Source organism: Hyla sarda, chromosome 2 (assembly GCF_029499605.1).
Source record: "Hyla sarda isolate aHylSar1 chromosome 2, aHylSar1.hap1, whole genome shotgun sequence".
NCBI lineage: Eukaryota > Metazoa > Chordata > Amphibia > Anura > Hylidae > Hyla > Hyla sarda.
In genome coordinates, this window is record NC_079190.1 from 57,439,582 (window position 1) to 57,452,095 (window position 12,514).

Genomic DNA, 12,514 nt, shown 5'->3' on the forward strand with positions numbered 1-12,514 from the left:
GAATAAAGGAACAGGCCTAATTATATGGCATATTCTAAGCTGATAATGCTTCACATGTCCTACGTGAGGACTAATCCATCATCCACCCCTGCTGAATACTGACAGTCTCATCAGTAAACACAAGACAACTGTAACTTCCTTAGATTTTCGGGCTGAGTCTCTAGCAACACATGATGCATGTCAGATCCATAGTCAGTTTATAAGTGATACGTTAACACCCATTGGTGTATTGAGAATTATTTTCGGCATTGCCTCATGGGAAAAAGTATGCAAATGATGTATCCTCCAAAAGGAAGGATTATCTCATACTACCTAAACTAGAGTTTCCACTTCTGGGTTGGTTTGTATGAGATAGTTGTTAGCATACTATCAGGTACCAAACATACTCATAATCATCAAGTTAAAGGGTCCTCCGGAGGAAAGAAAAATATATATTTTCAAATCAACTGGTGCCAGAAAGTTATACAGATTTGCAAATTACTTCTGTTTCAAAATCCTAATCCTTACAGGATTTATCAGCTGCTGTATACTAGTTGTATAGTCTTTCCAGTTTGACCACAGTTCCCTCTGCTGCCACCTCTGTACGTGTCAGGAACCATCCAGAACAGGAGCAAATTCCCATAGCGAGCCTCTCCTGCTCTGGACAGTTTCTGACATGGACAGAGGTGTCAGCAGAGAGCACTGTGGTCAGACTGGAAAGAACTACCTAACTTCCTCTGGAGCATACAGCAGCTAATAAGTACTTTAAGAATTAAAGCGAAACTGTCACCAAGAATATGCTTGTGAAGCTGCACACACCATGCACTAGGGCTTCACAAGTATATTCTAGGCATACCTTTAGTGGCACTTTAGGCTAGTTTATACTTACACAGTCAAGCTTTATAATCCCCTCGAGAGTCAGACTGACAATTGGGGAGGCGGAGCCCAGGGTCCACTCTGCTCCTGGGTGCACCGCCTCTTTCTACCTACGTCGCGCAGTTGATTGACAGGCAGGGTGTGTTGGCAGCAGAGCTACACAGGGCCGCTGCAAGAAGGCAAGCCCTACCTGTCAATCAACTGCGCAAACTTGGTAGAAAGAGGCGGTGCACCCAGGAGCAGAGTGGACCCTGGGCTCCGCCTCCCCAATTGTCAGTCTGACTCTCGAGGGGATTATAAAGCTTGACTGTGTAAGTATAAACTAGCCTAAAGTGCCACTAAAGGTATGCCTAGAATATCCTTGTGAAGCCCTAGTGCACGGTGTGTGCAGCATCACAAGCATATTCTTGGTGACAAGTTCGCTTTAAGATTTTTAAGTAGAAGTAATTTCCAAATCTATATATTGGCACCAGTTGATTACATTTTTTTCTGGAGTATCCCTTCAACATATATGCTATGGCTTCATTTTATCATGGAAACCATCTTGTTGTACCAAAGCCAGTACTGATAGACCCTATTTACGTATAAAAGGATCCAAACAAAGATTTTCTACATTTTTGCCTCAAGCCAACTCAGTCACACCTTTGTCTTTACATGACAAAAATGTACTATATACTTTTCATATATACATTTCTTCCTCCTGTGATGTCTGCCATTCCAATTTTTTTTATTAAAAAGTTAATAATCTTGGACATGTTATCTTGGACATTTAGATGATTGTGACTGTGCTGCATAGATTGTTGGGGGGCATGGTGGTCACACTGTGATTCACTTTACTAGAGATGAGCGAACTTACAGTAAATTCGATTCGTCACGAACTTCTCGGCTCGGCAGTTGATGTATTATCCTGCATGAATTAGTTCAGCCTTCAGGTGCTCCGGTGGGCTGGAAAAGGTGGATACATTCCTAGGAAAGAGTCTCCTAGGACTGTATCCACCTTTTCCAGCACACGGGAGCACCTGAAAGCTGAACTAATTTATGCAGGAAAAGTCATCAACTGCCGAGCCGAGAAGTTTGTGACGAATTGAATTTACTGTAAGTTCGCTCATCTCTACATTTTACTGTATTTACTGGAATTGTTTTTTTTGTAGGAGCTTGAAAAGAATGGGCATAAATCAGTGGATGTGGATGCCTTTAAATGGGCAGTAAAGAAAAGCACTGGACTACGGGCCACTGTAAGTGAATAGGGATTTAGTACCTGTTGTCCTATAGATTGTAAGGCTATTGTATTATGAATTTTATTTGTCTCGTAAATAATTTTTTACTTTTTTTTAAAGCAGTGGTTTACATAAAATTCTGTCCAGAGGTTCCGTGTGTGGCCAGCATAGATGGTAATGTCTGTTGCGTGGATTCCTCTTAATGAATGAATGTGAGGCTGGGTTCCAACTTAGGAATTTCTGTTGGAAAGACCACTTTCATTCGAAAATTTCGGTGCATCAGAATCCCTTTGCTGGTAAAGGAATTCTGCAGCACAGTGCACACTATGGTATTTTAGCGGAGAATATTCCGTTGCAGAAATTCCACCATCAAAAGAAGGATCTCGCTCATTCTTTTGGCGGAATCTGCGCAATAGACATTGCAGTCTATGAGGATGACGTCCGCACTAAATCAGCCAGTGCTGGCCGCACTTGGAACCTACGTATACATTTTTTCCGTCTGAAGCCTCCTTAGTGTAAACCTAACCTGATCATTCTTTTGGCAGTGGAATTTTTAAGGGCTGAATTTCCAAAGTTTACACTATGCAGCAGAATCCCATTGCCAGTTGGATAGGATTCTGCTGCATCAAAATTTCCAACTGAAATTCCTAAGTGGAATTTGGGAAAGAATTTTCGTAGTAGTGGGCACTGTGAACTGTGTTTCAGATCTCCTATACACCATCTTGTACCCCATTATATAAATTTAGTAGGGAAAAGGTGTTGGGGGAATGTAGTTTGAGGGGGGGGGGGGGGGGAGGGGGTAACATAGTCCCAATGCAGCATACAGTAGTAGTATGCCTCTAGTAAAAATGGAAAATGGAATTACATGACCTTTGGTCATTCCTTTTAGGCCCCTACCATATAAATAATGAGTCCCCAAAGTGGGGGACAGAAGCTTAAATAAGACTTGTGAATATAAGAAAACTAGTGACTGTTGATATGGAGATATCAGTGTTCCATACATTGGCTGTTAAGAGGTGGGTAACCTGACATGCTAGTGACGTGTCCCTTTTTGGACCCCTGACTAAAGCACTATCTGTATTACCATGATGGCGGTCCTGGCTATTGGAATAGGTGTGAGGTTAAACTGCATCAAGGCAGCTCTCTTTGCCTCTCTCCTAGCTTGAAATTCCAGCACAACTTCAGTCACCATTAAAGGGGTACTCCGGTGGATTTGTAAATTACTTCTATTAAAAAAATCTTTACCCTTCCAGTACTTTTTAGCAGCTGTATGCTACAGAGGAAATTCTTTGCTTTTTGAATTTCTTTTTTGTCTTGTCCACAGTGCTCTCTGCTGACACCTGATGCCCGTATCAGGAACTGTCCAGAGCAGGAGAAAATCCTCATAGCAAACCTATGCTGCTCTGGACAGTTCCTGACACGGAGAGAGGGGTCAGCAGAGAGGACTGTGGACAAGACAAAAAAGATATTCAAGTAAGGAATTTCATTATTAGCATACAGCTGCTAATAAGTATTGGAAGGATAAAGATTTTTTTTTTTTTATAGAAGTAATTTACAAATCTGTTTAAACTTTCTGGCACCAGTTCATTAAAAAAAAAAAAAAAAAGGTTTCCACCGGAGTACCCCTTTAAGGCAGCCATATACTTTCCGTAGGTTGCAGCCAAAAGTTTGTTCAGCCTACAGCTATCTCTACTGATCTCCCCATACACATGAATGTTCGGCTCAGCTAAACGTTCAGGTGTCTATGGAGAGAGATGGGGTAAGCCTCTGCCTGGCAGCTCCGGTGGCAGCGCATCTCTCTGATAACAATAGTTGGGCTGTTGAAATGTTGGTAGAGAGTCTAAGGCAGCTATATGCTTTAGACATTCAGCCATGAAGGGAGCATGGTCGCCATTGTGCACTGCATTTACTACAGTTTACACATGCTAGCAAGAACGCAAGCGCGGCAGTGCCGCGCTTGCGTTCTTGCTAGCAAGTGTTAACTGTAGTAAATGCAGTGCACAGGGAGACATTGAATGTGAATGTAAAAGATACCGCAAAGGTGCTTCCGTAAAAATGATGCGATTTTTTTCACATTTTCGCACTGAGTGCACTGTTGATAAATACCCCCCATTTGTTTTACATTCCATTAGTATGCTTTTACACAGCCCAATAGAATTAGAAATCCTTCATTTACTAAAGACATGGCTGCCTCCCAAGTTTGTACCTAATAAGCAATATATATATCTCTTTATTTAATCACAAGATGATTACAGTCATTTTCCGTCTCTAATGTTTTCTCTCTTCAGAGTGATGAACAGATAGAAAAACTGTTTATGAAAATCGACTTCACAGCGACTGGAAAAATTCAGTGGGTTAGTATTTTATTCCATGTACAACGAAGCCATTAATAATCCGTAGAGACTACAGAAAGTTCTGCATCTGCATTATACGGCAATAAATGTTACTTTGTCGTATATTAGTGCGCAATTTATTTTAGTAGTCGGATGCAACGCGGCACATTATATTAATTAAATATAGCTGTATTTTTAGATGTATGAAAATGTGGCACAAAGCAGAGGACAAATCAAGGAAGAATCAAAGGGATTATCGCCAGATGGGAAGTTATTCACACCATAATGGATAAATAATTGGTGGGGGTCCGCCCACTGACCCCCCTGTCGATCCCGATAACGGATGTAATTCCCCCCCCCCCCCCCCCCCCCCCGATTGAGTGGAGTGGCAGCACACATGCTTGGCCAACACTGCATTTACTATCTATGGGATTTCAGAACATTGCCCAGCTCAGTGCTCAGCAATGTTCAGTAGTCCCATAGAGAGTGAATGGGGTGGTGGCAGAGCATGTGCCTGCTATGTGATCATGGGGTCTCAGTCTTTAGAACTCCACTGAACAGCTAGTTAGTCTTATCCTGTAAATAGGGGATAACTTTTAATCTCAGGATAACTCCTTAAGAAACAGAGTCTAGTATCTTCACAAGTCAAAGCCTAAAGGGGTACTCCGGTGGAAAACATTTTTTTTTTTTAAATGAACTTGTGCCAGAAAGTTAAACATATTTGTAAATTACTTCTATTAAAAAAAAAATCTTTACCCTTCCAGTACTTTTAAGCAGAAGAAATTCTTTTCTTTTTGAATTTTTTTTTTGTCTTGTCCACAGTGCTCTTTGCTGACACCTGATGCCTCTATAAGGAACTGCTCTGGACAGTTCCTGATAGGGGCTTCAGGTGTCAGCAGAGAGCACTGTGGACAAGACAAAAAATAAATTCAAAAAGAAAAGAATTTCTTCTGTAGCCTACAGCTGCTAAAAGGTACTGGAAGGGTAAAGATTTTTTAATAGAAGAAGAAGAATTAACAAATCTGTTTAACTTTCTGGCACCAGTTGATTTAAAAAAAAAAGTTTTCCACCGGAGCACCCCTTTAAAAAAAAAAGGCCATCTTGTAGAAAAGTCCACTACTTTTCATGCACTGAGCAAGATAATGAAAAACTGATTTAATACTGTAAATACAGTAAAAATAAATCCACACTTGGTTTATGACAATCTTTTGTTCCCCTGTTAGATATGTTTTTTTTTTTTTTTTTTTTTTGAGAATTAATTTAGTAGGGGTACCCCAAGGAAAAATGTTTTCTCCAGGAAAGGCTTGAGGCTAAGAAGGCTGGAAAACACTGTCCTAGTGAAAAGTACAGGTTTTGTGCACATAGCTCTGCTAGTGTATGTTTAGTTCTAATAATAATTACAATACAGATAAATAGTTTTTCCCCCATTGACTTTATATTTGAAGATAAATATGCTGTTATATTGAAGTATTGTTAATTTCTGTAAAGCCATAAAAATATAATTTGGCTGGAGGATAATTCCCTCCCTCACATTTTCAGTGATATTTTAGTAGTTTTCTGCTTCTTAGCAATTTCTAGTTAATAGACTGTATGTAATTTAGAGTTCTAGAATAAGTTTTCCTTATAATGATCTAATTCCTGGGAGATGTGAACAGATAACTAAACCCCCACTGACTTTAATTGGCTTGAGGAGAAGTTTATGAGAGGCACCTTTACCGAATAGATCTTTTCTGCTGAATATTGAGACATACTGTAGGATTCTTTTTTTATTTTTATTTTTTTATATTTCATTTTTTATGAAAATACATCAAACCTCACACTTTCCTTTGTGTGTCTTTTGCCCACGTATCATGTAGACTTTATACAGAAAAGCCACAGATCAAAGATGAGGGGTTCAGCTATGTACAGTGGGAATTGTTTCATTATATTGTAGATGCAGATAGATGGGTGAAAAATAGCTGTTATGGTTAACTCTTTTTTTTTACATAGAAGAATTGAGCAAATAAAAGTATTAGAGCAATGGCCTGCATAGTAAAATAACAAGTTCATTATGGCTCACAGCACATAGTCAAACAGTCACACTATCTTAAAGAAACACTCAGGGTTTTGTTTTTTTTCCCCATGTAATGCACACAAACATTATTACTTCTGTAGTGCCATCTGTTTCTTCTCCGCTCTGCTGCATCCATACAATGCAGTACTGGGGCTTGGTCATGTGAGCACCAATCTTGCAGCCAGAAATGACAGTGCTTAATATGTGACACAAAGTCATGTATGCTGCGTATATGGTGAGTCCATATACTGATCAGCTGCAGAGTTATACAACTGATCACACTTACTGTGTCTCCAGTGTACAGACTCTGTGTGATGTAGCCTGATACTGCTCTCTCTCTCTCTCTTCTGTCTGTAAGAGCTGACAGGGAGAAAATGAGACAGGCTGCTACCTTATTACATACAATATACTATTCTATACTGTGAGTCAGGGGAAAGAAGATGTATGTCTCTTACTGCACTTTGCTATAACTCAGAGACACAGAGACATGTCATAATATAAGTTTTTACCTGTCAGGGTCTCAGTGCTGAGACCCTTCCCATCATTAGAATGAGCAGGGAGAGGTGTGTGATGGCGTGCTTCACTCTCCAGATCACAGTAATCTCTGTCCTACTTACCTGGTTACCCTGATAGAATTATAATGGGGTTGTATTGTGCTGCAGGACATTCGCTGTGAACTAGGTATTGAAGCATGCTACCGCACACTTCTACCTGTTTCTTCTAATGATCAGAGGGGGTCTTAGCACTGAGGCCACGACCGATCAATACTTTTGAGATGTGTACAGGACATGTCAAACGTTTTCATAAATAACCGTTTAACAGTTTTAATTATAGTGGCAAATGTGAGAATAATAATAAATAGAGTTGTAATTTTTTTAAATTATAATAATGGTAAATTTTAAATGTTTAGGAACAGTTCTGCACCTACATGCAACTGGACTACTCAGAACTGGAAGACTCTTACCTCAGACGCAGTAAAATCAGCTTCATGTTACCGGCGACCATCCAGGAAATCGTTCACGGGGATCCCATTGCGCGCATTTTTCTCATGCAAGACAACACTTTAATAATGGTTAGAGAAGACGGTCACATCTATTTTTGGTCTACACAACTGAAGCTTAAGCGTGACAAGGCAATATTTGTAAGTCCTGATGAGAAGTTAATGTAATAAACATTTGGAATAAACATTTAAAGGGAATCTTTCATCAGTGTCACCTGCACTAACCTGCACCCGCACAATAACCCAGCTCACAAGCCCCAACCAAACATGTGACCGTGCGGATCATTGGATCATTCCTGAAGCCATTTAAAGTCATCATTATTGGCCGCACATGAACTGTTTACACAGGGCGGTGTGCGACCGATAACAATGCTTTAACATTATCTTCACAAAAATCCAATCAGCCGACGAACAAGAGCTTGCTCATTTTGAGAACGAATGCTCCTAGGAAAACTCATGTGCCCAATGATCAGCCTGTGGGTTTAAAGGGGTACTCCGACCCTAAATATCTTAGCACCTATCCAAAGAATAGGAGATATGATGTCTGATTACGGGGGTCCAGCCACCAGGACACCTCCCCCCCCCTCAATCTCCGGGTCGGCTGTCCACACCTTCTCCCATAGACATGAATGGAGGGGGCGTAGCGTCTGTGGTCCTCAGTCATCCGGCACAGAGAAGAGTGCGCTTCATGCATCGGATGACCGTGTTGCTGCGCTGGAGATCATGAGGGTCCCCAGTGGCCAGACATTTTATCCCCTAACCTTTGGATGGAGATAAGATGTTCAGGTGCAGAATAACCCTTTAAAGGGGTACTCCGGCCCTAAGACATCTTATCTCCTATCCAAAAGATAAGGGATAGTATGTCTGATCGCGAGGTTCCCGTCACTGGGGACCCCTGCAATCTCTCATGCAGCACCCCCTATCATCAGCCTCACGGAGCAAAGATCGCTCCGTGTCTGATGACTCACGATCATGGGGCTGGAGTATCTTGTCTCCGCCCCATTGTGACTTCACACACCGCCCCCTCAATGCAAGTTGATGGGAGGGAACGTGGCAGCCGTCACGCCCCCTCCCATAGACTTGCATTGAGGGGGCGGCGGAACCCCTGTGATCAGACATCTTATCCCCTATCCTTTGGATAGGGGATATGATGTCTTAGGGCCGGAGTACCCCTTTAAGAAAGACTCTGGATGTATAAGCTTATGTGCCAATAGACTAAGGACTTTTTAGGATTAAAGAAGATCTGCTTAGGCTTTCACTGTAAAACCAGGAACAGTCCATAGAAGGGAGGGATGCTATTTCTTTTTAACTTAAATGTCTACTTTAGACAGCCTATTTAAGGTAGAATCGTATATAGCAGAAATATTGCAGATATGAGGGTCGTAGGTTGTCTGGTATTTTAACACAGAATATAGCAGAGGATTTTACTTTCTTCAGACTTTTCAATGCAATCTACAACAATTGTGAATAATACAGGCAGAATTAGCTGGTAGGAAAACAACTCTGAGAGTGTGGGAAGAAACTATTATTTTTTATAAGTATTATTTTAAGTAACCACTTGCGGAATATATTTATAGATTATTGTGAAATATTTATTTATACATCCATCCTTACCTTTTTTCTAGTATCTATCTGCATTATTGAATAAACAAATTTTAATTTCAGGAAAAAAGCTTAAAGAAGATGCCAAAATGGGTGACAGATTTTACAATCATGACACAGTATAACAAGTTAGTCCTGGCGACCGGGTATGTACAGTACAAGCAACTGTTTATATACGTATAATATTACATTAAATTGTACTGTATTAGTAAAATAAAGTATATTAATACGTCTTAATTATACAATGTCATTGCATTGGAATAGAGCAGTGTTTCCCAACCACGGTGCCTCCAGCTGTTGCAAAACTACAACTCCCAGCATGCCCAGTATTTTCCAATCAAGGTGCTTCCAGCTGTTGCAAAACTACAACTCCCAGCATGCCCGGACAGCCAACGGCTGTCCGGGCATGCTGGGAGTTGTAGTTTTTGCAAAAGCTGGAGGCACCCTGGTTGGGAAATACTTGAATACAGGGTGCCTCCAGCTGTTACAAAACTAGTCAGTTTTGCAACAGCTGGAGTCACCCTGGTTGGGAAACAGTGACTGTATTCACACATGCATTTCATATGAAGCCATATGCATATTTCATGTCCGGGCATGCTGGGAGTTGTAGTTTTGCAACAGCTGGAGGCACCCTGGTTGGGAAACACTGGAACAGAGTATTACCAAACACATGTCTACCTATTTCTGTAATAAACTGTTCACATGACTATTTCTATAAAGATGATTACATCACACACTTTCTATAAATTCAGAGCTATTTGCTTTGTAATTGATCTATAGTTCTTAAAGGGAACCTGTCACCCTTAAAGTGCAGACCAATCCGCTGGACTCATGTAATGGAGCAGGAGGAGCTGAGCAGATTGATATATAGTTTTGTGAGAAAAATATCTGATCATTCTGGGCTAAGTAGTCATGTGGGTGGTCCTAGTCAGTGATTGACAGCTCTCTGAGGACCACCCACTTGGCTACTTAGCCCAGAATGAGAAGTGATTTATAAGAATAAATGACAAGTTATCCTGGAACTTTCCCCATAAAATTATATTTCAATCTACTCAGCAAATCCTACTTTATAAAATAACACCTACAGCTCGGACATTTTCGGTGTGATGGGCTCCCTTTAAAGGGGTACTCCGGTGGAAAACTTTTTTTTTTTTTTTTTTAAATCAACTGGTGGCAGAAAGTTAAACAGATTTGTAAATTATTTCTATGAAATAATCTTAATCCTTCCAGTACTTATTAGCTGCTGAATACTACAGAGGAAATACTTTTCTTTTTGGAACACAGAGCTTTCTACTGACATCATGACCACAGTGCTCTCTGCTGACATCTCTGTCTATTTTAGGAACTGTCCAGAGCAGCATATGTTTGCTATGGGAATTTTCTCCTACTCTGGACAGTTCTTAAAATGGACAGAGATGTCAGCAGAGAGCACTGTGGTCATGATGTCAGCAGAGAGCTCTGGGTTCCAAAAAGAAAATAATTTCTTCTGTAGTATTCAGAAGCTAATAAGTACTGGAAGGATTAAGATTTTTTAATAGAAGTAATTTACAAATCTGTTAAATTTTCTGCCACCAGTTCATTTAAAATAAAAAAGTTTTCCACCGGAGTACCCCTTTAAAGGGGTACTCCAGTGGAAAACAATTCTTTTCAAATCAACTGGTGCCAGAAAGTTAAAATGATTTGTAAATTATTTCTATTTAAAAATGTTAATCCTTCCAGTACTTATCAGCTGCTGTATGCTCCAGATGAATTTGTATTTCTTTCTTTTTAGTCTGACCACAGTGCTCTCTGCTGACATCTATGTCCATGTCAGGAACTCTCCAGAGGACAAGCAAATCCCTATATCAAACCTCTTTGGCTCTGGACATTTCCTGACATGGGCATATGTGTCAGCAGAGAGCACTGTAGTCAGACTGAAAAGAACTCCAGAAAGAAAAGAATTTCCTGTGGAGCATACAGCAGCTGATAAGTACTGGAAGGAATAAGAATTTGAAATTAGAAATAATTTACAAATCTGTTTAAATTTCTGCCACCAGTTGAATTGAAAAAAAAATATATTTTCCACTGGAGTACCCCTTTAAGGACTATAGGGTACCTGTCACACTGAAAATATAATAATCTTGTAACAATCTTTATAGAAATAGTCATGAGAACCGTTAATCATAGTATGCGAATGCAATACTACATCTGCCCTGCAAGGGGTGCTGTAGGAAATATAAATGTTTGTTCAGTCTCCGACCACAGAACAACCAAGATCTAATTGGAAAATGCTTAGAAAATAGGGAGATGGCCATATTAAATATTCTGGTGGAGGAGGCAGTCCCTAGCAACCACACATATCAGCAGAACAGTGAATGTTATCTTGGCACTATGCCACATAGATAAGTGTGGCTGTGCCTGGTACTGCAGCTTAGTCTCCCTCAGTACCACTTACAGAACAGACCATTTTGCGGTTCCAAGTACAGCCCCCCTTATGTATACAGAGCTGTGCCTGCATAAAAAATAATAATGTGCTGCAGCAATTCATGTCCTATGCTTAGAATCAAACTGCCCAAACAACCCCCATGAATATGGTTGTCTAATATTATCTTTTCTGATGTCATGAGAGAAATAAGCCTGTAAAAAAAATGGTATAGAAATATGTAGAGAATAAAAGTTCTCTACAAAAAAAATGTTTATTTTTAGATTTTATAAATATTTTCAAGAAAAACAAAAACTAAATATATATATATATATATATATATATATATATATATATATGTATATATATATTTGAAAAATGTAATTATAAAGGACAGTTTGACAATTAGAATTTCCCTCACAGGCAAACGTAGTCATTTAATGTAATTTGAAGGATTTACACGCTCATTATTAAAACGAATATGTCTTACTGAATGATTGACGTCAATACAGAACTATCACACTAACTGAGCATGACAAGCTTAAAGGCATTGTCTCACAACAAAAAGCCTTCCATTATGAGAGCTGCCATGGTGGACAGCTGATCGCACTTCCAGCTTCTGAGACTCCACAGTAAATAGATGATTTTTCTAGGATAAAATAAAGCTGGTTATAGTACTACACTGCGGCCATTACATCCATTACTTGTTAGCTGTTAGCTACTTGGACTCATAGAGGAAGGTCCTGACAACAGTGCCCTTTCAATAATGTCAATATGCTCTATCAGGACAACTGCTTTATAGGGACCCCGTCACATTTAAAATTCAGTCAAATCTGTAGGCATCATGTTATTGAGCAGGAGGAGCTGAGGAGATGATATATACAATACAGTACAATCTAAAGGTATCATGTTATAGAACAGGGGGAGCTGAGCAAATTGATATATAAAATACAGTACATTCTGAAGGTAACGTTATAGAGCAGAAAGAGCTGACCAGGTGATATATACAATACAGTACAATCTGCAGGTATCATGTTATAGAGCAGGAGGAGC

General features: G+C 39.9%; 1 protein-coding gene across 7 annotated transcripts in view; it reads left to right on the forward strand.

Moving 5' to 3' along the window:
- Positions 1 to 12,514, forward strand: part of LOC130358518 (WD repeat-containing protein 49-like) — a 148,293-nt gene that overhangs the window by 35,135 nt on the left and 100,644 nt on the right. For all 7 annotated transcript variants that reach the window (XM_056561861.1, XM_056561863.1, XM_056561859.1 and 4 more), the window contains exons 4-7: positions 2,007 to 2,090; positions 4,361 to 4,426; positions 7,369 to 7,599; positions 9,124 to 9,206. In XM_056561861.1, coding sequence (XP_056417836.1) covers positions 2,007 to 2,090; positions 4,361 to 4,426; positions 7,369 to 7,599; positions 9,124 to 9,206 — 464 coding nt within the window. The remainder of the gene's footprint in view (positions 1 to 2,006; positions 2,091 to 4,360; positions 4,427 to 7,368; positions 7,600 to 9,123; positions 9,207 to 12,514) is intronic.